Here is a 27,620-nt window from a genome sequence, read left to right as displayed (position 1 = left end):
AAAAACGATATAGGACGGGGTTCCGTCACTGAACTGTGCATTGGGTTTTAAAGCATTGACACAGTACAAAATGTTCACACATATCTTAGAGCACACTCGAATGGCGCTAATTAAATGTGTGTATGGTGAAAATGGAATTGAAAGTTGTTCCTTCCCTCATCGATAGCATCATGGGGCGGGCCCGCATGTCGTTTCGCCCAAGGAAGGAACAGTGGCCAGCGTCGTTGGCACTCAGGGGGAAACTCCACATTGGAAAGGACAAGTAAAGAAAGGGAAGCTCGATTCTACTTATAATTAATCGTGCGAGACAAGCAAAAAAAGCCTGTCTACCCAATAATATAAGCTAGGGCTGTATGGGTATCACTGTCTAGTAAACACAACAATAGGATGCTAGATTGTATAAATGCAAGGAGAACCATGTCCCTCATGAAGCAAATATCCTTACGGATATTGCGACAAGGAATATAACAAGATATTGCATCATGTGGAGACGGAAAAGCATTGTCGTGACGAAAGCATGTCCATCAGTAAGTCATATCAGCTTCGGCATATTCCAGCCATTCGTCTGATAGGGATTTCTTCCAGAATCGTACAGTCCCATCGTCACCAGAGGAAATGAGGCAATCACCTGTGCGCGTTTAGTATATGTTTGGATAGGCACGGGCGTTCAGCAGGGTATTACTGACCAGCGTACGAAAAGCCCACCTGCCACACGTCTAGATGTTTGCTGTCGATACACGCTACTTCCTTATAAGTATGCTTAAATTGAGCATCCCCTGTTGCCAACCGGCTGGCCATAGACATCGGAGCGCGACTCGCAAGGGCGGAACCTATGCCCGATTGCGCTGTTGCACGGATCGAAGATGATTGTGTGGATGGCCGGGATTGCTCGCCGTTTGAACCGTGAGGCTCGTTGTCCGCGGCGGATGTGTAAATCTCGAAAATTCGGATGAAGCCGTCCTTGCAACCACTAGCAATAAGATCATAGCCGCGAACGGAGCCATTGGCCCAAGAGATATCTCTCACAAGGCCTCCATGGCTCGACAGCTCAATTGCGTGATAGAAACGTCGACTGGCATCGGTGCGATATACTTTCACACTGTCCATAGCTGCCACTACTAGTGAGAGGCTTTTACGATCCGAAGACGGCAAAACTGAGTGGGTGATATCTGTGGGGTCGTGGTGAAATTGCACCTTGAAACTTGTTTCCTCTCCCTTTGGGGTGCAGTGCAAACACGAAACTGATCAAGAGGCTGCCAGTCCGCGAGTGTATCTGGACTTACGGGTTCCATGACCATCAGGAACCCATCTCGTGTAATGACAGCAAGCCATGACTCGAGGTCAATATTGCGGAAGTCAATTGAGACGAACGGATGCCGGTGCGGTGCCGTCATGCGAAAGATAGACCGGAAGCGTCGGCCAGAGTTAGGAGGTTGGGTAACATCTTCTTGCCATATCTTGCATTTCATGTCTTCACCAACACTACCTATATGTTGGCCCGTAAATGGACCATTCCAGCTTGCCTAGGAAACCAGTTAGTATGCAACTGGCACAGTACGGACTACAGAGTGAACTGAATACTATGGAACGTGGTTTTGCTTACATCGCGGATCTCAGCATCATGTGCACGCCAAGTGTCAGTTAATTGCCATTCACCGTCTTTCTGATCCCATACTTTCATACGGTGATCAGAAGAGGCCGTAACAATGCGATTACCATAGAAATTGAATTTAGTGACAGTTATCAAGTCACGATGACCGGCGTCGAAATCGGCGAATCCAGACATCTCAGGCCGGATTCAAGATCACCAATTAGAGTTTCAGCGCCAACCACCACGCAGCGAGTATTATACGCGCGTAATTAGGGGGCCGATAAGTTGCGTATGTTCCAAAAGAATGACGACGCTTTCACCTATGGGACCAGACAAGCCGTGCATGTGAAGCAGCAAGCGGGTCAATAATGGGTAATTACGTAAGCCACATGACGCTCTATCCCGTTCAGGCAAAGTTGCGGATGATCTTTGGCAGCTTCTGACCTACCGCCCGAGATAAGCGGTCAAATTTATCTGGCAGAATTATACCTTGAAGCCAGATTGCTTCCATTGATCTTCTATACGGGATCTATAAGTGGTTCTCTCTATTGATCTTTAGACTCTGTCTCAGTAGAGAGGAACTCTTCCACGGCTAGGGGAGCAATGCTGCAATTCTGTCATTCATGATGAATTCGAGCTCTCTTTCTCGCCAGGAGACCTGGCATCTCTTGATGCTAGTAGGCGTCTGCGCTGGCATCCTTCTCAACACTTTCCAGGATGAGGGCGCGCCTTTGGTAGCATCAATTGCCTTTAGTGGGATTGTGTTTGCAGTCGCATACAGCCTGATCAGATGGCTGGGACCAGTTTTCATGAAGGCAGGGTTGAAGGGAAGAGATATGGCAAAACCCAAGAGACCTGAAATGTATGTATTAATTTGACAATTGTTGCTGTAATGAATTGCGGAACGCAATCACTAGATGATTTTGGAACTAACTTTCTCCTGTACCAGCCCAGAGACAATGGGCGCAGTATGCGCAGTCGTGTATCTTCTGGCGCTTATATTCTTCATTCCCTTTGCTTTTTACAAAGACATCGTGGCAGCCACTTCAGGTGGAGGTAACCGTGATGTCGTTCTTGAAGTTCATCACGTTGAAACTGGTCGGATGCTCCACCGATTCCCTCACGGAAGGGTTTGTGATTCTCCAATTGCTTTTTGCTTATATCGGTTTATTGACAAGGGTTGTAGCTTGCATCTTACCTCTCTGGGCTCCTTTCTCTGCAATGTATTGTCATCCTGGGATTGGGTGATGACCTTCTTGACATTCGATGGAGACACAAAGTTCTCATACCAGCCTTCGGAGCAATCCCAATGCTTATAGTTTACTTTGTGGACTTTGGTGTCACACAGGTTGTCGTTCCGGTGCCCTTGCAGCCCTACTTGGGTTCATTTGTTGACCTCGGATGGCTGTATTACGTATACATGGCTGCGGTGGCTATTTTCTGCCCTAACTCCATCAACATGTTGGCAGGGATTAACGGAGTTGAGGTAGCTCAGTCTCTGGTGATCGCAATCTTGCTCATAGCGAATGATGCGCTGTATCTTGCGCCCATCACGCCGTATCCCCATCCCGCCACTGATTCGCATCTCTTCTCCCTTTATTTCTTACTTCCATTTGTTGGGGTGTCGTTGGCTCTGTTGTTGCACAACTGGTACCCCTCCAAAGTGTTCGTCGGAGACACCTACTGCTATTTTGCGGGGATGGTTTTTGCCGTCGTTGGTATCCTGGGACATTTCAGTAAAACGTTACTGCTGCTTTTCATACCGCAGATATTCAATTTCCTGTATTCGACCCCGCAGCTGTTCAAGTTGATTCCTTGTCCTCGGCACAGATTACCCAAGTTTAATGCCGTGACTGGACTGCTTGACGCTTCTGTGACGGAGTGGACGGTACCACCTTCGCCACTAATCGCTGCTGGCCTGGAGCTTCTTCATCGGCTGCGATTGGTGCGTGTTACAAAGAATGACCATGGTCAAATTGTGGAATCAACTAACTTGACGATACTTAATCTGTGGCTGGTGTGGATGGGACCAATGAAAGAGAATCGGCTGGCATGGAATATGGTCGCGGTTCAAGTTGTCTGTGGATTTTTTGGTCTATTTGTGCGGCATCGGCTGGCATTGCTCGTATTTCGCGAAGATAACCGGGCGTTTTTGCCTCAGTTATAGATTTAAAGATCAATAGAAACTAACCAGAAACGATCTTGATTGATATACTTTATATCTTGTCAGAAAACCCTGTGCGTAGATCAACTAGTAATGACTTATGTAGATCTTCGAAAATCCAGCCTGTATAACAGAGCAAAAGCGTGAGTCATTAATATAGAATAGAACCGAAGAATAGACCCATTGTCAATTGTCAATGAATCTGAAGGTAAGTCCTGAGCGAAATCTTCACTATCCTTCATACGTATTTCGTACGGGATCGTACCTTACAGTCTCATACTGGCCAATCTTATAATACTGGGGTTATACCTTTCTCTTAGAGCTAACTCCGCATATCTATCTACTAACATTAAGTAGAGAAAGGCTATCTATAAGAGCTGTATAATTTCTACCCCATATTTCGATTTGACTATATTTAAGAATGGTAGGCTCAAGAACTGGTAGCTCGAGGCAAAAGATCTTCTATGTAAAGGATTCCAGAGATCCAGGATTGGTAAGTACTATATAGAAGAAGGACTATTAAACAGAGTACTAGTCGTAAGTAACAAGGCATATATAATCTGTACTATAAGCTTACGACTGAGGAAGTATAGGTTAATATCAGAGCTAAGGGATGGTAATGTGCTAGAGATAAAGAGGGGTTTACCTACTACATTCCAGACTCAAGGTGAATACAAAGTGTCACGGGTATCCAGCTCCGGCTCCGAGTTAAGTAATGTTCTGGGACATGATGCACAAACAGTTATCCTTATACCCGGAGATACGGGCCATTTTCTGCCCCGCCGGACCCCGGAGTTAAGGTACTGAACCCTGTCGCCGATCCTGATTACTCAACCTGTCATCCATCGGCATAAGCGTTTTCTTAACCCCATGGGAAAGCTCAACTCAAAGTACCTCTTAACTGCGGTTATGATGTAGCTCCATCCATAACTCCGTCGGCTCATTCAGCAGACTTGGCCCAACATGGGAGCTATAAATACGGACCACAATCACTGTGGTGGATGGTTCTTGGGTCCGTTGCTTACTATCAATTCCTGATTCAAAGTTTTGTTTTATATATACACTTTAAAAGTATATACTTCAACATGTCCGAAATCTTCTCGCCTGCCCCAGAGCCCTCCACTGAGCTGGGTCGCTACCGCGTCCTCTCTTCGACTGCGGGCATCCGCGTGTCGCCACTGCAACTGGGTGCTATGTCCATTGGGGATGCATGGTCTCACTTTATGGGATCAATGGACAAAGAGTCCTCATTCAAGCTGTTGGATGCCTTTGTCGAAGCCGGAGGCAATTTCATCGACACGGCCAACAACTACCAGAATGAGCAATCAGAAGCTTGGCTAGGCGAATGGATGACAGCCCGGAAGAATCGTGATCAACTTGTCCTTGCGACCAAATTCACTACGGACTACAAATCGTATGCACTTGGAAAGGGCAACGCACCGAACCACTGCGGTAACCACCGCCGCAGTCTACACATGAGCGTGCGCGACTCCCTGCGCAAGCTCCAAACAGACTGGATCGATATTCTATACCTTCACTGGTGGGATCATACCACCTCCATTGAGGAAATCATGGACAGCCTTCACATTTTGGTGGAACAGGGTAAAGTGCTCTACCTAGGAATCTCGGATTCCCCTGCGTGGGTTGTGAGTGCCGCCAACACCTACGCTCGAACCCATGGTAAGACCCCCTTCAGTATCTACCAGGGCCGGTGGAATGTGATGCTTCGTGATTTTGAACGTGAGATTATCCCCATGCGCGCCATTTTGGGATGGCTCTGGCCCCTTGGGATGTCCTCGGCTCAGGCAAATTCCAGACCAAGAAGGCACTAGAGGAGCGGAAGAAGAAGAATGAAGGATTGCGAAGCATGATTGGCGAAGGTGGGCAGACCGAGGATGAAGCTAAAATGAGTGAAGCACTGGCCAAGGTTGCATCAGAGCATGGCATTGAATCTGTAACGGCTGTTGCTTTGGCCTATGTCATGCACAAAGCAACTAATGTCTTCCCACTGGTTGGTGGCAGGAAGGTGGAACACCTACATGACAATATTCAGGCTTTGAAGATCAAGTTGACGCCGGAGCAAATTGAATACCTCGAGAGTGTCAGGCCACTGGATGTCGGATTCCCCAACAACTTCATTGGACCCGACCCGAAGGTGACAGGCCGAGCATCTGGATTGCTGGCAGCAAACGCCCCGCTAGCCTTTGTGCCGGCATCCAAGCCTATCACCCCGGCATGAGGAGTTTCTTATTGTGATTTGTACAGCGTCGGTGTTTATGTTAAACTAAGATTTGAATGTGTATGTTACAGCTATACTAAAATACACAACTAAGAGAGTTCATTACGTCATAGTACGGACCCAGCTTTAAACTCCTGCTTCCATAGGGAGTACTCTAGGGTAAGTATTCTTCACTTTACGAGGAGACGTATGTCATGATTTTTCATTGCAGATGGGAGAATATGGAGTTGACTGCTACTTCGTCTCCTCTGTACTCGGGTCTGACCATGCGACCCGACCAGTGAGGAGGATCGGAGACCATAAAGCGCTTTCTCACACTAGTGACGCAGTGCAACGGCATGGTTAATCTAGCGGGATTCTTGTCTCAAAATCAAGCAATCACACCCGCAACGTTAGTCAGGACCCGTGGTTTCCGCCGCAGCTAAGCGCGCAGCCACCGGTGTCGGGGCCCGGGGAACTGTGGGGCGTCGAAATCGGCCAATTGCCACCCGGATATTGGCCGCTGACCAGCCGAGATCGGGGATGCCCCTCGATGGCTGCCCTGCGACATCGCGGTCTTCAAGAGTGTTAAAATGTTCCCCAAGGTAGCTCTGTATTTGTCCAGATTCCCCAGATATAATTTCTTCAAAACTGTCGGCGAAGACGCAAGTGTCTGTGTCTAGCTTGTTTGTTTGTTTCCATAACTCCCTCCTTTCCCTCTTTCCTACCTGTTTCTCTGCCCCTCATGCCTGCTGTTGATAAGAAGCCCAGGACCTTGTATGACAAGGTCTTGGATGCGCACATTGTCAATGAGCAAGAAGATGGTACTATCTTGCTGTATATCGGTATGTTCTCTTCCTCTGCTCTGCTTTTGGTTTGTTTAGTTCACGTTTGATTGACATTCTACAGATAGACATCTTGTCCACGAAGTGACTTCACCAGTAAGTAGCGTCGCGCCAATCCGTCAACTTGTTCCGGATGATATTTTTGCGAAGTTCTAACCCTCCCATAGCAAGCCTTTGAGGGCCTAAAGAATGCTGGTCGGAAAGTCCGCCGGCCGGACTGCACTCTTGTCACAGTTGATCACGTATGTCAACAAAAGTTTCCCCGACCCTATGACAAAATCTAATTCAGACGCAGAACATCCCAACATCCACTCGAAAGAACTTCAAGAACGTCGAAGATTTTATCGAAGAGACCGACTCCCGTCTGCAATGTACCACACTGGAAGAGAACGTGAAGGACTTCGGACTTACATATTTCGGCATGGGAGATAAGCGCCAGGGTATCGTTCATATCATCGGTCCAGAGCAGGGTTTTACTCTTCCTGGAACGACGGTCGTTTGTGGTGACAGCCATACCTCAACACACGGTGCCTTTGGCGCCCTCGCTTTCGGTATCGGTACAAGTGAAGTCGAGCACGTCCTGGCCACCCAGACCCTTATCTCTCGCAGAAGCAAGAACATGCGTATCCAGGTCGATGGAGAGCTCCCCGCAGGTGTTACAAGTAAGGATGTTGTCCTCCACATTATTGGTGTTATCGGAACTGCCGGAGGTACTGGTGCCGTTATCGAATTCTGCGGCTCTGTTATTCGCGGCTTGAGCATGGAGGCTCGTATGTCGATGTGTAACATGTCTATTGAGGCTGGTGCTCGTGCTGGCATGATCGCACCCGACCAGATTACGTTTGACTACCTCAAGGGTCGTCCTCTCGCCCCGAAGTACGACAGTGCTGAGTGGAAGAAGGCTGTCAACTACTGGTCGAGCCTGGCCTCCGATGAAGGCGCCTTCTATGACAAGACAATCGTGCTTGATGGCAAGGACATCATCCCAACTGTCTCTTGGGGTACTTCTCCTCAGGATGTTATTCCTATCAATGGCGTTGTTCCAGGACCCGATGACTTTGAAGATGAGAACCGCAAGCTTGCCTGCAAGCGCGCACTCGAGTACATGGGTCTCGTGGCTGGTACTCCTATGAAAGAGGTCCAGATTGACAAGGTCTTTATCGGTTCTTGCACGAACGCTCGTATTGAGGATCTGCGGGCAGCTGCGAAGGTCGTTCGGGGTAAGAAGATCGCCCCTAATGTCAAGCGCGCGATGGTCGTCCCTGGTTCGGGTCTCGTGAAACAACAGGCTGAAGCTGAAGGTCTCGACAAGATCTTCACTGACGCCGGCTTTGAGTGGAGAGAAGCTGGTTGCTCCATGTGCCTGGGTATGAACCCCGATATTCTCTCGCCCAAGGAGCGCTGTGCTAGTACGTCGAACCGTAACTTCGAGGGTCGCCAGGGTGCTCAGGGTCGTACTCACCTGATGTCCCCTGCCATGGCTGCGGCAGCTGGTATCGTCGGAAAGCTTGCGGATGTCCGTGAGCATGTTGTCACTAGCCCCGTTTTGGGTAAGGTGCAACCCAGGGTTGATGTCCAGCCGGAGGCGGAAGATATCGACACTGAGGAAGAACTCGAACGTATCTTGGACCAGCCCGCAGACAACGAACCCCACACCAACACCTCTAGCGGCTCGAGCGCTGGCCTGCCCAAGTTCACCACCCTTAAGGGCATTGCTGCCCCCATGAACCGCTCCAATGTCGACACCGACGCCATCATTCCCAAGCAGTTCTTGAAGACCATCAAGCGGACCGGTCTTGGTAGCGCGCTCTTCTACGAGCTGCGCTACAAGGATGGCCAGGAAGACCCCGAGTTTATCCTGAACCAGGGTGTCTACCGCAACTCCAAGATCCTCGTCGTCACCGGTCCCAACTTCGGCTGTGGTAGCTCTCGTGAACACGCACCCTGGGCCCTCCTCGACTTCGGCATCAAGTGTATCATCGCTCCCTCCTTCGCTGACATCTTCTTCAACAACACCTTCAAGAACGGCATGCTCCCCATCCCGATCTCCGATGAAGCTGCTCTGCAGAAGATTGCCGCGGAGGCCAGCGCAGGCCGTGAGATTGAAATCGACCTCGTCAACCAGGAAATCAAGGATGCCCAGGGCAACAAGCTCTCTGGATTCGACGTTGACGCCTTCCGCAAGCATTGCCTGGTCAACGGCCTGGACGACATCGGCCTGACCCTCCAAATGGAAGACAAGATCCGCACATTTGAGACCAAGCGCACTCTCGAGACCCCCTGGCTTGATGGAAGTGGCTATCTGAAGCGTGGCAACCGTGGCGCTACCATGGTTCAGGCTGCCCCTGTCCCTAAGACCAACCGGGGAGATGTCAAGACCGAGCCTTTGGAATGGTAAACAAAAAAGTTCCAGTGTCAGCTTTTTTCTTTCTCTTTTCATTTCGGGTACGATACGACGTTTATGCAGCTATACTCTCTTGATTCTTGGTAATATGTTATATTGGCGAAGGAATTATTACAACCACATTGGGAAAGGTTTCGGGCTAAGAATGATTATTTATAAATACCTGATCAGCTAGATACTAAAGAAGCCTAGCTTTCACAACGAATACAATAACTATTTAATAAGTGCATGTGCAATACCTTGTCCAGAATTATTATTAAGACTCCATCTCACATACTTTACCAACAAAACACGCAATTTGAACCCCCAAGGGCCAATTAGAGGGGAAAATATCAAAGAAATCCAATCAAGAACCAAAACACAAAACTAACAACCCAACAACAGCATCAAATGGATATAAAGAGCGACAGAACACAAAACATCAAATGAACAAGAGCATCAGACCAAAAACACAAAAACAACAATCCATCCATGCATTTGTATAAGGAACGTAACGACATCCGATTCATCATCAGTAAATAACCCATTAGAGCATCATATATGCAGTGAAATCGTCTCTCTCCCCTCCACAGATGATGTGGGAGGGCGGTATATAAAGTGAGAGTGATAAAAAAAAAAAGGAAAGAAACACAAATACCTCCACATCGGACGTCAAACATAGAATGTTTAATGTACAAGAAGAATCCCGGTTGCTTTTTTCTGTGTTCCTCCTCTTGCTTCTATGGGGTACCCCGCTTTCTGGCGCTGTGAGAATACTTTTCTTTTTTGCGGTTTTTCTGGGAGTCTATTGAGTTATTTGGAGCCCGTGCCGTGCCGTGGCTTCATGCGTGTAGCTGTCAGGTATATATTATATTGTTTGTATACGGAGAGTTGAGGGGGTGGTTGAGGTGCAAAGCATGGTTATTAGTAATGATTTAGGGCTTGGTGAGTTGCTCTTTCCGGAAGAATAGGAGGAATCCGGCGCTGGGTTTTGTTAGCAACCTGCTTGTATGGAATGGAGTGTGGATGTATTGAGGACTTACCAGATCAACAGCTGGAAGAACAAGGCGATCCAGAACCAAGCGTTTGCGACGGAACTGCCACCGGCAGTAACATCCGGCGAGATTGGTCCGGGGCCGATGTTGTTTGGAGCACATGCTCGGGCAACGATTGTTGCGATGGAGCCCAGCACTTGGGATGCAAGCAGGGTGAAGGCGATGTGTACTCGTGTGAGGGTCTGGAGAAGAATCATGCCGAAGCCGAGGCCCTGTAGGGCATCAAGAATACCGAGCCAGAGCCATAAACTTCGTGATGCGAGTGCTCCGCTAACAGAACTGCCAGCCCAGGGAAGGAAGAGACCCATTCCAGAGACACCCCACCATATCTGGGCCCAACGTGGAGCTCCCAGACCGCATGCAAATACAGGTAGAATCCAGCTATGGCGCTTGGAGAGGTATCCAAACATGGTTAACACTGCTACCCAGATGACGCCGAAGAAGACAATGACGAGGATGCCGACTTGCCAGGCTTCAGCATGGTTTGAGCTCCAAAGGACTGTATGAGGCACGACAAGTTAGCGGTTTCTTGGAGAGTATGGGGCTAGTGTACTTACAGCCCCAGTTCCGTCCATAAGGTGCGCTGAGGAAGAAGTTCTGCAAGATGACTACCACGAAGTTCCACAGAACGATCTTGCGCCGGAAGACGGATTTGTAGAATGATGGAACTTTTCCAGGTGACTGGCGGTAGTAATTTGGCAGGCCGAAGAAGATGATCAGACCAATGGCCCAGAGGAATGCAGCGATTGGCATGCAGATTGCTCTAGAATAGGCTATTAGCAATTGTAATCATAATGATAAAGGTCTACGTACGTCATTTTCCAGGAGTTGACGATGCCGCCGTTGACGTTGGTAACTCCATTGGCGGCAGCACTGGAGATTGTCGTTCCCCAGTACCACAGTCCAATAACATATGCTTGCTGAGTACCTTGGATGAGGCATGCGCGGAAAACCCAGTCTTTAACCTGAACACCGCTTTCATCGCCAAAATTGAGAGCGAAGAACAGTGATCCACTAGAAGAAGCGGCGGCATAAACACCACTTCCCACATTCTGGATCCATCCACGAGCGAAGCCATTCGACTCAAAGTGTGCTAATCCAATGATGACAAATGATGCGCCGTATAAGAACCAAGGTATGGAAAGGACAAACACCGACTTGAAGAAGCGGAAGAAAAACCACCAGATAATAGAAGTGACAAGGTATACTGTCGCAATACCATAGAGCTTCTCAGCCGTCTGGCCATTTTCACCAGCAAGCAGGGTAATTTGGTATGAGTTAGCTGCAATAATCTGACCGAGACCAAGGAAAAACGAATACACAGGCCAGCCAAAGATTCGAATTTGCATCCACTTCTTTAGGCCCGAGGGGGGGATATAGTCTCGCCCCAGAAGGAACTCATCCTTTTCTGCGCGTGGATCGCTACCGCTTTCATTTGAGCCCAGATCCTCGTGGGATATTGAGCTCATATGTGTGTTGTTTTCGCCCTTGGTCTGGAAAATCGAAGAAGCAGGAGATTGATTGCGCCCCAATCTTGCGTTTCTGAACTTGTCGAACCACTTCTTTTCGCTCTTCATCAGATACTCCTCTATACAAAGCTGGGATTCGGAGTTAGATCCGTTGAGCTTCTCAAGCCTCTGATCAAACACTCGATAGTATTCGCCAGTACCGTCTGTGAAAAATGGATCGACTTTCTGCAATTTATAGTCTTTCTTTTCACCGACGACAGAATCAACAGAAAGAACGGATGCGCTACTGAGTCGATTCCCAGGTTGAGCCCACGGTGGCCTTCCAGATGCTATGCCTTCTTCAAAGTAAGAGTTTGTAGGAGATGCAAGCGACCTCGGAGCATTGCGTTGATGACGTCCTTCATCTGCTTGCTCCCTCGTAATTGTAACTTCTTCGTCTCCGCGGAAATAATCGTCATCACTGCTTTCTTCGGTCGCTGTTCCACTCTCCTCGTTGCCCATTTGGCTTCTTCTTTTGAGCCGACGACCACGGAGGTTAATATGTCCTGGTCCAGCCCGGAATCCAAGTGACAGTTGCCGACCAAGGCTCAACCTAGGCTCGTCGTTACCTCCAGGGCTTGGGTCACGGCTGTATACAATTGTGTTGCGCTGTTGTGGCCCATATGCACTGTCGCGGTTGACGCTGATATTCGAGTAGCTGCCTTCCCGTGAGTGTGCGATTGGAGGTGTCTGCATCCCCGTTGGGGTCGTTGTACCAGTCGATGCAATCGTAGGCGTCATCATTCCACTTGGAGTTATTATTCCACTTGGTGTATTATAACCAGAAGGCGAGAGAGGCCCGCCGTTCGATTTTGCCTGTCCCTTGCTGTGAATCCGCATAGCAGTTGTCTGCAAAATCTCCAGATCTTCCACCCATTGAGCAACAGGGAAACGCTGCTTTGCGGAGCGTGCACGCATCTTTGCACGAACTTGGGGCTTTGAGTTAAGTGCGCTTCCAATCGCAAGCTTGAACTGCTGCAAGAGGTGGGAAGTTGTTGTGGACTCAATATTGTACCACCAACCTGGCATCTGGCCGAGGCCACCAACACGAGCGCCAATACCAAGGGCGCCCTTCCGGCCAAATTCAACAGCAACAAGACCAAAAGGTTCATCACGAGATGGTATCAGGGCGAATTCAGCGCCAGAGAAGATATACGCTGGAAGTGCAGTAAACTCAGGCTTTGAGAAGACACGCCCAGGATACAACCTCATCATATGATCGAGCTTAAGCGCAGCAAATTTACCATAAAGATCAATAACCGGACCAACACAGATAAGCTGGACATTAGGACGTGCTTCCAGAACGGCAGGCATAACATCAGCAATAAGATCCACACCCTTCTGCATAGACCATCTTCCGACAAACACCAACAGGTCGGCATCTGGGTTTTGATCCAAGCCCGCCCATTCCTGCGCTTGACGCTTCAGCTCTCCTCTGCTCGCCTCGTAGTTCGGGTCAACCTGAATCTCGCTATCCTTCGGCAACTCCTTGTTCCATTCACCAGTGTCCGAAGGGTCCGGGTTCGGTAAATTCCCAACCTTCTTCAGACCCCAAAAGATAGGATACCGGGCATAAGAACGTTTACCATATTTCCGAGAAACGCCCACCGCACCAAACCCTTGTTGATGCAACCGGAGGTAGCTTGCTCCAGCATGAAGCATGTTAAATACTTCACCAAACTGGACGTAGCGCTTTGCAGTGTCAAGATCAAGGTTGAAAACAGAACAGACTTCATCCCTCTCCTTCTGGGTGCGCATCGGCCACAGGCCTTGGAACTCGGCATTGTGGAGCGACAAACAAACAGGAACCGTTTGAGGAAGGAGATAAAGCGGGGCAATGGATCCGTGGTAGTCGTTGATGTGGTAAAGATCGATTGGGAAACGTCTGATTGCTTGTGCAATGCACTGGTTCCAAGCTGAATAGTAGATTGCGCTGTCCAAATCGTCCATTCGAGCGGGATATGGCTCAGATTGGGTTTGTTGGCGAAAAACAGGAGCATCTAGAAGGACATATGTGATATTATTCAAAACGTGATACTGCACCTTCACCTCGTAGGAATTTCCGAGGACTGTCACGAACATGGGCTCAGCTGGCTGATCGACAGGGTAGTCAATTCCGCCTACGCATGGAACAACCCAAATTAGATCCTGCTGTCCAAGGTGTTTGCCCATCAGCTGGGCCATAACACCCAGACCGCCGATTTTAATCTTAATGGCCCAGTCCTCAATGTCATATTCCATGGTGGCAATCAAGGTCGTCCGTCTTCGTGAAGCTACTGTTCCAAACGCAGGCGTACTCTGCAAGAATCCAGACTTATTCGCAAGGCGCATGAAAGGATTGATTGATCCACCGCTTCCGTCCGGGTTTGATTTCCGTCTGAATGCCAAGGGGAGGATTGATTTCTTTTCGCTGACTCCCACTTGGTTGAATTTGACTTGGTAGAAGGATTTCACAAAGACATAGACACAAGCGACGGCTGTGATGAGGGGAACAAACCAGAGGAGGAAGTACACAACCATCTGGATAGTCCTTGAACCCGTTGGCAGAAGATGAACACGCAGAGTTCCGTCGTCAACACCAAGATTCCACGCCAAGTATGGAGATGGAGGGATATCCGTGATGTTTACCACCGTAGAACTAAGCGAAGAAGGGGGCATACGGTCCAACACTCCATCATCATCTATATCACCGAATACGTAGCTCTGGTCTGGTTGACCGTCTGGATTCATTCCCCAAACATTGAACTGTCCTTGCGCTGGGAACTCAGCCATGAATCTGAACTTCCAAAGACCATCACTGTCTTGCGTCGCAACGTTGTCCAAGCCGGCATCGTATCCATATTGGTTGAACGGCCCGTTGAAGAATAAATGGGGGAAGCGTCGTGGGCGATCATATCCAGAGTCGCCTTCTTGGGCGTAGTCACTGCTGCCAGTTAACTTATTCCAATATTCGACTCGCACGTGCTTCCCTTGCCACTTTTGCTTGTCCGTTCCACTCCAGGGCAATTCCTCAATGGTATCATTTCCTCCGTGGTAGTCTTTCCAGTCAGAGAATGAGGAACCAAAGTTTGTTGAGTAGCGGTATTTATTTGCGCCTGCTGCACGATGGTGAATGTAGAGCGTGCCATTGTCATATTGGCCCAACAAGGAGGTCGAATAGTTCGCAGAGGTGAATACCAATGGATTGTCCCTTTGGCCCACTCGGATCAAGAAGTGATCAGTTGCCTGGGTAGAAGTATGCCCGTCCAAACTAGTGGCATTTTTGACGGTCAAGCGATGAATGCCGTTGTAAACACCACTCAACTTCGCTGTCCAGACCCAGGCGTTGGGGATTTGACCAGTCCACTTTGGATCATCACCCTTCACACCTTTGCAGCTAACACTGCTGTTGCTAATAGAAGGCGTCTTGCCAGCTTCAGTACTGGATTCGAATGAAATGGATTTCGTAACCTGATCGCAGTCCATCTTGGTGGAAAAGTAAATGCTAACATCGATGTCTTCTGAATCATTAGGCCCGACTTTAGAAATCTGCGGCACATCGTGACCAGGCTCAAATTGGGTGATCATGGGACGAGGTTTAACAAAGTTAGCCTTTGGAACATAAGCTCTGAATTCGAAAGGTTTCATTTGCAGACTATCCAGACACCCGTTGGTTGCATTGGTGCCATTCAGGTGAAGTGATTTCGGGCCATCTTTCAGCTTGAGTTCATCGTGCGGGTAGAAGAGATTAACAACAGTGGTCCCTGTGGTAAATGGAGAGATTAAGGCCGAATCATTACTCCCACAATCAAAGTTGTATTCCACGGTCTTGTTGTCGTTTTGATAGACCAGCCACACGGGTTCGTTGTTGCCGCTTAAGTCTTGAATGTTCGAGACGACATCTCGCATAACTGACCAGACACCGACTTCAGTTGCCGTGCCATTCGAACCCGGGTATTGGATCTCATGAGTCTGTTTTGACAATTTGACAACCGAGTATCCATCATTCAGTACCGGGAAGTCCTGTCGCATTTGAAACATATGTTTGATGATATTGTGGAGAGGATGAGAGGGATCCCGATGATCATAAGCAACAGCTTCATCGTGGCATCCTTCCCTACCTGCGCTGATTGGCCAGTTGTAGTATTGCGACGAACCAAGGGAATAGCATCCGTGTGTTTTCCATGCGGTGGAGGGAGACATTGCTTGACGGCCATATATATAGTTATCCGCAGTGGAGTCTAGGATATAGAAGGCTTGCTCTTCTCCCCACAGCAAAATTGGGATGCCTGGAAGATGCAGTGTGGTGATAAAGTGACCCAAAAGCTGTCTCTCGACTCCCATCTCAATGGCGGGCCAACGGAAAACATCCTGGTTCGTAGTACCATACATATGCCGGGGATCGAATTTACCAGTGTTAGCATTGATCATATCGTTGCTCAATACCATGATATTCCAAGAGTCCGTCCAGTCCAAAGGCGTGTCATAACCCGCAGCCAGGTTGCCATCCATACCTAGGAATCGAGTGAGAGTACGGTACACCGAATAATGGAAAGCAGCTGAATCTAGAGCTTGCAGACCGTCATCGCGTAAGAAGTACTGGTGATCTGATGAGTTTGTCATGTTCATCGAAGCTAGGGAGGAGTCTGGGTATTGGTTAGGCTGTCTTCCACGTCCGAGGTAGATAGAACCAAAATTATTTCCACCAGTGATTTCTCCGGGAAGAAAGAAGTTATCCTTTCCAACACTGCGAGCGCACTCTCTATAAGCATGGGACATATCACCGAGAGCATCCACTGTGGCCTGCGTCGCTTTATCGTAGCGGAAGCCATCAATATCAAGGGCCTTTATAATCATACATGAGTGTCGGATAAGTCTCTCTTTAACGCTAGGGTGCCATTCACGTAGACGATCCTGGACTGAAGCGAATTTGGCCAACTGACGCTCCCAGTCTGGGTAGACTCCGAAAGCTTCCCTGTCACCGTACTGGTCGAAATCACTGTTATAGCACCCGACTAGCTCATCTGTGACATCTTTATCGACTGGATAACCAGTCTCGTTCCAGAATCGAGGGTATTCACAAGTGTTGTTGTACTCATTGTCAAAGCGGAAGTCGACATACTGACGTTCGGATTTCCACAATGCTTTGTGCTCCTTGACTGAGAAAGGGGTGGTAGTATTTAAATACCCTTCAAATCCAATCAGATCGCCCATGCTGGTTTCATGTCAGCGCTGGAATGTAGCAACTTAGGCGAGGGTGGCATCTTACGTTGCGATAGTATTGTCAAAGAGGACATACATGTCCCGCTTATGGATCTCAGTGATCGCGTCTCTCCAGGTTTGAATTGTACCATAATGTTGATCAAGTAGAGTAGTATCCAAAATCGAGTAACCGTCTGAACCCCATGGCTGATTCATCAGTATAGTACCAGCCAAATAAATGCCCTGCAGAGGTCAGTCAGTCATATGGTATATACACCAGTAGCAAGGAACAACACGGAATACGTTGTCACGAACCTTTATTCCCATTCCTTGTAAATAGTCTAGTGTATCAACCAAGCCAGCTGCATCACCACCGTGACGCATTTGATTTGAGTTAAGGTCATGTTCAAATAGTGACCCGTTGATGTTATCATTAGTTGGATCACCATTGACAAACCGGTCAATGAACAGGGTGTAGAAGGGGAAACGCCAGCTTTTTGGAGAGGGATGAAATTTATGACCCTTCCATTCCGCGTGAGTATATTCTGCCGGGTTGGTCGTATCCTTGTTCACATTCAAGTTATAATCGACCAGGGACTCATCGTACGGCCACCCTGCTGCTGTTACTGCGAGCAACGCAAGCAACGAGCCAGTGAATCCCCACTTCATTGCCAACGGCCACCAAGTTGAGCCGCTCACCAACCTCTTCTTGAGACAGCCGGCATGTGCTTAAAGAAAACTAGCGAACGCTGGAAACAAACGTGATTAATAAGGGTTAGTTGAGGGGAGGATGCTGAGTGACAAACTTCTTCCAAATGAAATGCTGCCTTTCTCTTCCTCCTGTATGTGTCTTGACACCCGGAAAGAAAATCCCTCGAGAGGGGTTTGATAGGTAATAGTATACCGGGCAGGGAAAGGCAGAGGCCGGAGGAAAATCTGTGGCGGCAGTGAAGTGGCAATGAAATAGAGAGCAGAAGGGGAGAGAGGAAATAGAAGGAAGAAGAAAAGAATATATGCGAAGACTTTTGTCCGAAGTCTTGCAGGATGGAGTCAGAGTGAACGATTGGGACCGAGCAACATTAACTGTATTATACAGATAGACAAATGGGTCAACGAAGGCCTGATATTAGCTCGAACAAGAAAATCAACCGATGATCTCTCACAGCCAGCTCACGATGCTCCAGCTCAGACAAAACTAAAAAATAATATTAAAAAAAGAAATAGAGGTCAGACATGTAGTTCGCCGGCCCGCGAGAAGACAGACAGGCATATGGAGACACTTGTGCGTATGCAGTGGAGATTGAGGCCTCCCTTTCAAGTTCAGCCACACATGTTATCCGTGTTCGCTCAGGCCTCAATCATTCGCTGGCCGAGAGTAGTAACTCAGTAAAGTCATTGCCCTTAATGGAAGTGTGGGAGGGGCGAACTCCTGTACCGAGGAAGGCCACACTACTATGCAACTACTATACATACTGCGCATCATGTACGTCCTACTGTACCTCTAACGCAATACTATTTACAGTACGAGTGGATCCAGTGGGTCCGGGTTAATTCCTTGTCATTCTGGTCGGTTATCACTAGTGGCATGAGGTCAGCGTTGATCCTAACGAAGTCTTTTCCACCTATCTGATATATCAAAAGGCTCACGTTCAATGGTGTCAGCGAGTGTCCTCCTTCTGGAATCCCGAACTACCTGAGATATAATGCTTACCAATTTTTTGCCCTTCTCCAATGCGAATGGATCATGCAGGATTCTATGCATAATTCAAATAGTGCGATTGATAGCATATGCCGCTCAATGCCCTGTCTTGCTCTTGGTAATACATAGATTTGGACGTGAGGTTGTATGCACAACCCACTTCTTAGCTGACCACCATAATCAGAATACAAGGCGCAAAGCCAGGAATAGTAATTAATCTGACTTCTAATGGAGCCTTATCTTGGTTGGTGGTGTTATTTTTACGTGAAGCGAGCGGCATGGTGGTGGATGTACGCGGCGATATAACAAAGATACTCCACGAGGTGCTCACCGAAAGCGAAAAAAGAAAATACAAGACAAAATACCTAAAGAAAAAAAAGAGAAATCAAAATAGAGAAGAAAATAACACCCTTATCGCGTTGAACTTTGGTATCTTCCGTATTCGAAACTTGTTGGCGCAACGGCTTACTGGTAAGGACACCCTTGTTTTCTTGATAATGCACATTCATAACAGCAACTACACTAAGTTGAAGATAATTCTGCAGCACACTTAACCTGCTTTGAGCATTGATAACAGAGTCACTGATGATTCTGGAGCCAATAATTGCTATTGGATCTTTTATTTTCTGCAACCACAACTAGGCCTGATAACAATGAATATCAAAGCGAAATCCAAATTCATATTATTAGCATTGATAAAGCCATGTAGAACTGAGAACGCGACACGATGTCGTAATTTATTTATTTTATTTTTATTTTTATTTTTATTTTTATTTTTATTTTTATTTTTTTTTTTTGCTTCGGAATATTCGAGGTTATGGGGGTGTATTTATCCTTAACATCTCATTATGGCAATTGCATTGTGATCTCTCGTATCGTGTGCTCTTCGGCTCAACTATCGTGCTTCTCGCTTGTAACTTATTTAGCGATCCTGTCACTCCTAATATGATTTTAGTGCGAGGCTGAATGATGAAATCATACTAGGCTTATTGCTCCATAGTTTCTAGCGGAGTTAATTCCAGATTAGTGGTTGAGTACTGATATACTTAGGTTGAAGTTGTTGAGGCACTTACTGCGCAGTAAAATCTTTGTCCGCCGCCGGCTACCGAACACTAAATGACGGTATTGTAAGAAACCCAACATACAGGCCATATCAATGCTGGATTGTTATCGAGTGTTCAAAGGACAAATTCAATTAGCCTTTCTTTGTGCGCCTCCTTGCTTTTATAGCTTCAGGATAGCACAACTTTATATCCGGGATTAGTATGATTTAATATGGTGCAATCAATCGCTGCTCCACAAGATGCTGAGGCGGAACATCTTGGGTCATTTTGCAGAGCTCGATCGGATGCAAGGAGACGAAGCCACCTAACTTACCAGGCAACGAACTAGGTTTTACATCCCAGGCACAATATACGGATTGGTTGATAAGTCGTTTTGACACAAAAGGCTCATGAATCAGAAGAAGTATCTCGTAGTAGTGTTCCAGTTCAAGTACTAGTAGTCGGCATTTGTTCCATTCTTCATTAGCCTTTACTGCCGACCTGTATTTACAATGTCAATTTCTTGGGTTATGAAAATTACCTGTGAAGTAGCATGATGCTGTTAACCATGGTAATATTTTAAGAGCATCTGGTCACAATATACACAACTACTACATTCCAATAGGTCGATTATCATAACAAACCTCCGATCACGATGATCATGAAAAGCTGACAATATTTCCGAATAAAACTGACAGTGCGTTTTGAAATTTTTATCCAGTCTGTTGGGCGTGGATTGATCCCTTGCTGAAGGAGTCGAGGCGGATGAAGGACTATCCCGGGTAGTCTGTCCGCGTGTATTGTACTAACCGACATAAATACCGAGGGTTGGGACAACTGTCTCATAGGATGACATACAAGATGCATAAAATAGCTGTGCCCTCCAGATAAGCTTGCAGAACAGAATCTGGTGCGTTGTGGTCATTCTGTACCGGAGTCCGGCTCATTATACTATCTCAAGCAAATCGTTATCCATGATTAGTAGTTACACATACAAATAACTATACTTCTTTCGAGATCTTTACCAGGTTACCTACAACGTACTCCGTAGGGTTTGTGTGGGGTGACCTTCCAGGGTACTTCGTACTAGTAGTTGTGGGGTCTGGAGAGATGAGCCACTCACCATCGCATCGGATCTCACACAGTTGAGACTTGTGGGTCAATCACAGACCGCCTGTTGGTCCCTGGATCATTACTAAGGAACAAGACTAGGGTAACCCTGGAGAATAGGTACCTACCTAATTTTCTCAGATGATCGCTGCTTGGTAGCCTGTCCCCAAAGCGCCCCGGCATGAACATGATTAACAACACATCAGCTTGGTCCACCCTATATAGTCCGTGCTCGGCCTTCAGAACTGTATAGCTGTGTGTATAGACGCATATTGAGAATCATTCGGAAAATGTCCTTACCATGGCCCCAATCGGGAGACCGATCCAATCTTGCTGGTTATGAACAGCAAATGATAACAGCCGATTGTCAGTCATGAACTTCTACGGAGATACCGATGACATATTACAGCTTATCAGCCGGATACTGCCTAGATAGGCGAACAGACCTTCGCGGTTTTGATGTATTACAATCATTTCGAAGTAGCTCAAACCTAGTGCTCTCGCCCCGGAACTTTCTAGCAGATGCTAGTCGTCCATTCATCGCCTATCAATGGCAAAGTTGAATAAGTCTACTCGTATCTCAACCTGCCTACATGGCGCAGTTCGAGTTCAGAGGCTTGCTTCGCCTCGTATTGAGGTATGTAGCAATCAACCCATAACACAACTGGCGAGGTAAAAGTGATGGCGACAAAGAAGCGGTAACACCCAACATTGAGCCATTGCCGGTTCTTACAACATTCTGTTTCTTGTCGCAAGCGAGTTTCAGTATGATATCAGAAGTATGATAAACAAGGAACATTCTGACCAATGCGGTGCGACCACCTCAGTTGACATCTGGCCTCAAAAGGTAAAAGTTCTGCCTTGAGCTGATATACACGCATGCAACTAAAATGGAGAGGCAAGATTCACCGAGCCTCCTGTGCGTTGCCGGTGCGTCGTAAACCGAACCTTTATCCAAACCATTGCAAATATTGCGTTTGAACTGCATGCCTTGCTCGCCCCAGTCCCACTTTTTAATCTTCCAAAAATGACTAGCTTATCCACCGTGCAGGTGCCAATAAGTCCTATAGGCACATGGTCAGCAATGGTGGAGTCAGACTACATATCATATACATCGATATTGCAGGCCTTGGCGAAATTGACTCGTTCTACCCAGCGTGGCCGCGAGCAATACATGTCAATTTTTACGACCCCTTATGAGAGGCACTTAGCTCCATGACGCTGCAGCTTACCCGTGAAACTTTGTGATAGCAGATATTAGCGCGCTGGCCGAGCCCGAACGTTCGCCATTGGATCCACTTCCAGCATCCATGAACCCCGAAACTGGCGACAGCTTCCCTCTCTTATCGTTCACCGACTCTCTACCACTTGCCTTGCTCGGCTGCCTTTCCCAAGTTTCCATACAGGACATGATTGCAATCCCACGTTGACCTTCAGCTCGCCACAGACATGCCTTCCTGAGCAGACCGTCAGGATGGCACCACACATGCTATGACTGTCATGACACCAATTATCGCTGCACTTCCTTGCTTGTATGGGCCAGGGATGGTTGAGCTGTTTATATGCTACAACTGTCCGCTACATGGAGGTCTATTCGTGTCAGCATGTAATCGACTTACGCGCAGCATTGTCAAAACAAAGGCCCGTCAACTCACACCAAAGCTTGTGTCAAAACTTGTTTCTGCAAAGCGAGCTCCTTGGAAGTTCAGGTCCAGACCTCGTCGTGTTGAGCCATCGACTCGATATAGGAAATGCAAATTAATCTAACAAGCGCGCCTTGCCTTCTCCTTATCCGGGGCTCGTTGTCGAGTCGAAGCTCTGCACACAGGCTGGACAGAAAGTCTCGGTGAAGCCTTTGTTGCCTATGTTTACCTTTCGCTTGGATTACACGGAGACTTGCCTTTAGATGACTACTTATACGAAAATATTCGGGCTTCTCCGGTGTCCGAGTGGCCGTGGCTCCTTGGAAGTGGCGAGCGCTATAATAGCCTACAAAAGAGTGTCAGCTCTAGATAAAGACGACCACGGAAATAGCTGCTCGATATCGTTCGGACATCTATTGCTGTACTTATTGATACCAGACTCGCCAAAGGAGATACTTAGGGTGTAGACTGTCTAATTAACTGAAGATTATGTGTTTATTGATGTATAATTAACCCCATTGAATCCTGCTGGGATGGGTTTAGTAGCAACGATAACGGGTACGTAAAGGCGACAGCAGGTGATTTGGTCTTAATCGGTGCACTTTAATTCATCTCTTATAGTGTATTTGGCTGAAATCTCATATGAAAGGTTCTTGGAGGTAAATATCTCTTTATGTCTTATCTATTTAGATATAGTGGCAGTTGTCGGTACATGCTTCTTCGGACATGGAACTGAAGCCCGAACATGTGCTATTCAAGTGTGTTCTCAGTGAAGTCATTATGTTTCTTTCAATTGTCCTGTAGTAATAGATATAGTCTGGCGTATATCTACAATTATTGGTCTCGATTATAGATTTTTAGCTACCCCATATAGCTAGATTGTTGCTCAGAATGGCAACACGCTCGCCAAGATATATAACAACGATGCATCTAACATTCCCATGTTGTCCCATCTACCGTAAAACCTGTCATACATACATGAACATGCCACATAAGCCATGTCAAAATAAAACCGACACTATTAAATCTAACAATAATAAATTAAAAAAAAGATCGCAATAAATGCTCTCCACCCGATTTTCGATACATCCGACAACGGGGAATGAGCGCCGAAGAAGCGTATTTACAAGAACAATGTGATCATTTCGTCGTCTATTTTTTGCCTATAATGCTAAAGCACCGGATCTATTCAGCTCCGTAGCGAGCCCTGTAGTCCTTCAACCGCTGGATCTCGGACTCCCCGATCTTACTGCCCAACTTCTCGATCAAATCGTGAAGACCAAGCACTGCGCGAATGGGAATGTTTCCACCAAGGTCCCTCTGTGCAACACCGATAGCGCTCTTAGGCTCAGCGTCGCTGACCCTCTCCTCACGATCGAGTAGGACAACGATACCAGTAACAATACCGCCTTCCTTCTGAATGATGCTCACGGCCTCACGGATGGCGGTTCCGGCTGTGATAACGTCGTCGACAATGACCACACGCTTTCCCTTCAGAGGAGCACCGACAATGTTTCCTCCTTCGCCGTGGTCCTTGGCCTCCTTACGGTTGAAGGAGTAGCTGACATTGTCCCAGGTTCCCTTAGCAGACGCGGAGAGAGAGTCCCGCACCGCTAACTCATTCAGAACGGAGGCGCACACCGGAATGCCCTTATAAGCCGGGCCAAAGATAATATCGAAGTTGGGCGTGGTAGTACCGTCGGCCGCAACAGTTACAAATGGCGGGGCAGACAAGACACTGGCATAGGCCGCCGAGGTGGCACGGAGCAAAGGCGCAGTGTGAAGGAGAGACGAGGTGAAGAAGTAAGGAGATTCACGGCCAGACTTAAGGACAAAGGAGCCAAAGGAAAGAACGTTATTCTTCATCAACAAGGGAAGCAAAGTCTCCTTGTAGTCTTGCTCGGCGGCAGGAGCAGGGATGGTAGCGGCGGACATTGTTGTATTTCTTCCTTGCGACGACTTTTGTGTTGATAGAAGAATTTCAGGGTCCAGTGGAACAAGGCTGTTAATTTGGGAGCCTCGATTGGTTCAACAAAAAAAGTAACGTCCGAGTAGTGAGATTCGGTGGTGAGACTTGTTCTGGGGAAAAAGACGGTCACTATCAGCGAACGATCGATGGGTCTTTTTTTTATGCTTTTCTTTTAGGCAATTTCTCAAGGAGGGGCAAGGCGGGCGGAGGCCTTAGGCCAATGACAGGAATGAGGGGTCTGGAAGGAAGCCCGTGGATCGGACCGACGTATCGTGTTAGCTCTCCCTCTTTCCTTCTTCCCCCCAGTTCCTCCTCCTCTGCTTACCGCCCAATCTGCCTGTTTCAAACATCCTGGGGTAAACTGGTGTCCCTATATAGTCCTGCATTCCATTTTCTGGGCATTAAAAAAACCCTCCAGCTCTGTTGAGGGTCTGTAACTGACCGATTGGGAGTGGGACACGTGCCACAGGGCAACCTCCGAAGTCCGGCCTTCTTTACGATAGGTTATCTCATCTTCCCCTTGCTTTAACGTAAGGCCGGTTTTTTTTCTTTTCTCCCCTGGGTCTTTCTTTCTTCTGAGACCTGGCTTTGTAGCAGTTTCTCATTCTTTCAATTCTTTCACGGTTGTTTGTAGGAAGATTTTCATTCGGTATATTAACATTGTGCTCGCTGGCAGGCCCGGTGACCGACAAGACCAGGAACGGTTAGAACAGTGATTAAGAGAACTGTTTTAACTTGGACAATTTGCATCAGCTCTTTTAAATCAGCAATTCTGTTCTTGTAAGTTCAATCCTTTGGACTTTCCAGCCAAGCTGACGTTGCACTACAATTGTCATTCCGAAGAGATCCGCTGATTCCGGTACTGTTATCTAGTCTAACTGCACAATATGCATATCAAGGAAAAACTTGGCCAAAATGAGGCCGCTGGAAGAGTCGGCATCTCATTTGAGTTCTTCCCTCCCAAAACAGCGCAAGGTGTGCAGAACCTTTACGACAGAATGGACCGAATGCACGCATTAGGCCCGTCCTTCATTGATATCACATGGGGTGCCGGTGGACGGTTGTCAGACTTGACTTGTGAGATGGTTAATGTGGCCCAATCGGTGTACGGACTGGAGACTTGCATGCATTTGACATGTACAGACATGCCGACGGAGAAGGTAGATGCCGCCCTACAGGCTGCCTACAAGTCTGGCTGCACTAATATCCTGGCCCTTCGCGGTGACCCGCCTCGTGAGCAAGAGAAGTGGGAAGCTGCAGAGGGCGGACTTCGTTATGCGAAGGACCTGGTCAGGTACATTCGGGACAAGTACGGAAACCATTTTGACATTGGAGTGGGAGGTTACCCGGAGGGCGCAGACGATAACCCAGATGTGGACCTCTTGATAGATCACCTGAAGGAGAAGGTCGATGCAGGTGCCTCATTTGTTATCACACAGATGTTCTACGATACGGACCTTTTCATCGACTGGGTAAAGAAGTGCCGCGCCAAGGGAATCAACGTGCCTATTATTCCTGGTATCATGCCGATTCAGACTTATTCCGCGTTTATCAGACGAGCAACCTGGACAAAGATTCATATCCCCGAAGATTGGCTTGAGACCCTGGAACCCGTGAAGAATGATGATGCGGCAGTCAAGGAGATCGGAAAGGTCCTGATCGCAGACATGTGTAGGAGGCTTTTGACAGCTGGCATTAACCATTTGCACTTGTAAGTTGGACTTCTCTGTCCTACCAAACCCGAAAGCTCATGAATGTTACTAGTTATACGATGAACCTGGCCCAGGCCACGCAGCTGGTCCTCGATGAGCTGAAACTTATGCCCTCCGAAGAGACCCCAATCCAGCGACCCTTGCCCTGGCGGCCGTCGCTTGGTCTTAACCGTAGGGCAGAGGATGTTCGCCCGATCTTCTGGCGGAACCGGAACTCTTCCTACATCGCTCGCACGCAGACATGGGACGAATTCCCGAACGGCCGCTGGACCGACTCCCGATCTCCAGCTTTTGGTGAGCTTGATTCTTACGGCATAGGCCTCAAGGGCACAAACGAACAAAACATTCAACTGTGGGGTGAGCCTAAGTCCATTCGGGACCTTTCGCACCTCTTCGTTAGTTATCTGGAGGGTAAGCTGGGTCGGTTGCCCTGGAGCGACACACCCATCAGCTCTGAAGCGAAAACTATCAAACCCAACCTAATCGAACTTAATAACCGGGGTATCCTCACTATTAACTCTCAGCCCGCCGTCAATGGAGCTAAGTCATCCCACCCTGTGTATGGATGGGGCCCGAAGAATGGCTTCGTGTACCAGAAGGCATACCTCGAACTCTTGATCCCCCCGTACTTGCTTGACGAACTGATCACACGCATCGAAAGTAACGAGGATCTCACCTACCACGCGGTTTCAAAGAATGGCGAATTGCGGACTAACACTCAAGATAGCCCCAACGCCTTGACTTGGGGTATCTTCGCGGGTAGAGAGGTTGTCCAACCTACCATTGTTGAAACAATCAGTTTCCTGGCCTGGAAGGATGAGGCATACCGCCTAGGTGAAGACTGGGCTAAGTGCCATGCTGCTACGAGCCCCAGCAGAAAATTGATCCAAGGCCTGGTGGACAACTGGTACCTTGTTAACATCGGTGAGTAAAGCCTAAAACTATTCCATCTTCATTTCACTTGCTGATCCTTCTATCCAGTCAACAACGACTTCCACAACACATACGATCTCTTTGAACTGTTCAAGGACTTGAACGTAAAAGATTTTGATGTCGAAGTCACCGCAGACAACGCCGACTCGAAGTCCCAGGAGGCCGAGGCCACCGCAAACTAATTTACCTACATCACGAACAACCCCAGCAGGCTATGCCTGCTCCATGACTTCTCTAGCATCTCTTCAACGATTTACTATGACTTCTTAATTCAACATCTATATCTCAACGATACCTGCCTGGGGTCGATCCACCCCAAGGCGCGAAATGGCTTATGGCGACACGAATTGAAGATTCTCAACGATTTCTTCTTTGAGCGTTATTTAATTTCAACATGACTTTTAACATTCAACCTTATACCCCCACCCGATTATTTTCATTTCTCATCGAGCGCGAGAAGAATCTCAAATTCAACATCATAATCAAGTCTCCCTTAGAGCCCGAAGCTCAGGGGTCGTCAACCATGACCCCGCCTCCTCTTTCGCTTTTGTCTATACATTCTTACC

General features: G+C 47.8%; 7 protein-coding genes across 7 annotated transcripts; 4 read left to right on the top strand and 3 right to left on the bottom strand.

Moving 5' to 3' along the window:
* Window positions 1–524: 524 nt before the first annotated feature.
* ANOM_005275 (putative nuclear pore protein (SEH1)) lies at window positions 525–1,786 on the bottom strand (the record flags this gene model as incomplete). Its single annotated transcript, XM_015550532.1, has 4 exons — window positions 525–628; window positions 687–1,215; window positions 1,284–1,523; window positions 1,604–1,786. The coding sequence occupies 4 exons, from the start codon at window positions 1,784–1,786 to the stop codon at window positions 525–527; spliced, it is 1,056 nt and encodes a 351-aa protein (XP_015407364.1).
* A 428-nt stretch (window positions 1,787–2,214) lies between these two features.
* On the top strand, window positions 2,215–3,758 carry ANOM_005274 (UDP-N-acetylglucosamine--dolichyl-phosphate N-acetylglucosaminephosphotransferase; the record flags this gene model as incomplete). Its single annotated transcript, XM_015550531.1, has 3 exons — window positions 2,215–2,453; window positions 2,541–2,721; window positions 2,778–3,758. 3 exons carry the CDS (start codon window positions 2,215–2,217, stop codon window positions 3,756–3,758), a joined length of 1,401 nt encoding a protein of 466 aa, XP_015407365.1.
* A 1,082-nt stretch (window positions 3,759–4,840) lies between these two features.
* On the top strand, window positions 4,841–5,994 carry ANOM_005273 (putative aryl-alcohol dehydrogenase Aad14; the record flags this gene model as incomplete). The annotated part of the gene is made up of 2 exons (XM_015550530.1): window positions 4,841–5,495; window positions 5,561–5,994. The coding sequence occupies 2 exons, from the start codon at window positions 4,841–4,843 to the stop codon at window positions 5,992–5,994; spliced, it is 1,089 nt and encodes a 362-aa protein (XP_015407354.1).
* A 724-nt stretch (window positions 5,995–6,718) lies between these two features.
* Window positions 6,719–9,216, top strand: luA (3-isopropylmalate dehydratase LEU1; the record flags this gene model as incomplete). Its single annotated transcript, XM_015550529.1, has 4 exons — window positions 6,719–6,818; window positions 6,883–6,914; window positions 6,986–7,060; window positions 7,114–9,216. The coding sequence occupies 4 exons, from the start codon at window positions 6,719–6,721 to the stop codon at window positions 9,214–9,216; spliced, it is 2,310 nt and encodes a 769-aa protein (XP_015407355.1).
* Window positions 9,217–10,136: 920 nt separating this feature from the next.
* ags2 (alpha-1,3-glucan synthase Ags2) lies at window positions 10,137–17,614 on the bottom strand (the record flags this gene model as incomplete). The annotated part of the gene is made up of 6 exons (XM_015550528.1): window positions 10,137–10,185; window positions 10,245–10,755; window positions 10,814–11,019; window positions 11,070–16,958; window positions 17,013–17,188; window positions 17,261–17,614. 6 exons carry the CDS (start codon window positions 17,612–17,614, stop codon window positions 10,137–10,139), a joined length of 7,185 nt encoding a protein of 2,394 aa, XP_015407378.1.
* Window positions 17,615–23,625: 6,011 nt separating this feature from the next.
* On the bottom strand, window positions 23,626–24,375 carry ANOM_005270 (orotate phosphoribosyltransferase; the record flags this gene model as incomplete). Its single annotated transcript, XM_015550527.1, has 1 exon — window positions 23,626–24,375. One exon carries the CDS (start codon window positions 24,373–24,375, stop codon window positions 23,626–23,628), a length of 750 nt encoding a protein of 249 aa, XP_015407356.1.
* A 921-nt stretch (window positions 24,376–25,296) lies between these two features.
* On the top strand, window positions 25,297–27,393 carry ANOM_005269 (methylenetetrahydrofolate reductase (NAD(P)H) MET13; the record flags this gene model as incomplete). The annotated part of the gene is made up of 3 exons (XM_015550526.1): window positions 25,297–26,120; window positions 26,174–27,045; window positions 27,103–27,393. 3 exons carry the CDS (start codon window positions 25,297–25,299, stop codon window positions 27,234–27,236), a joined length of 1,830 nt encoding a protein of 609 aa, XP_015407375.1. The 3' UTR covers window positions 27,237–27,393.
* Window positions 27,394–27,620: the final 227 nt, after the last annotated feature.

Source organism: Aspergillus nomiae, assembly GCF_001204775.2.
Source record: "Aspergillus nomiae NRRL 13137 chromosome Unknown contig00115, whole genome shotgun sequence".
In the NCBI taxonomy this organism is placed as follows: domain Eukaryota; kingdom Fungi; phylum Ascomycota; class Eurotiomycetes; order Eurotiales; family Aspergillaceae; genus Aspergillus; species Aspergillus nomiae.
The sequence above is the reverse complement of the archived record's forward strand: the minus strand, read 5'-3'. Positions and strand labels throughout refer to the sequence as shown.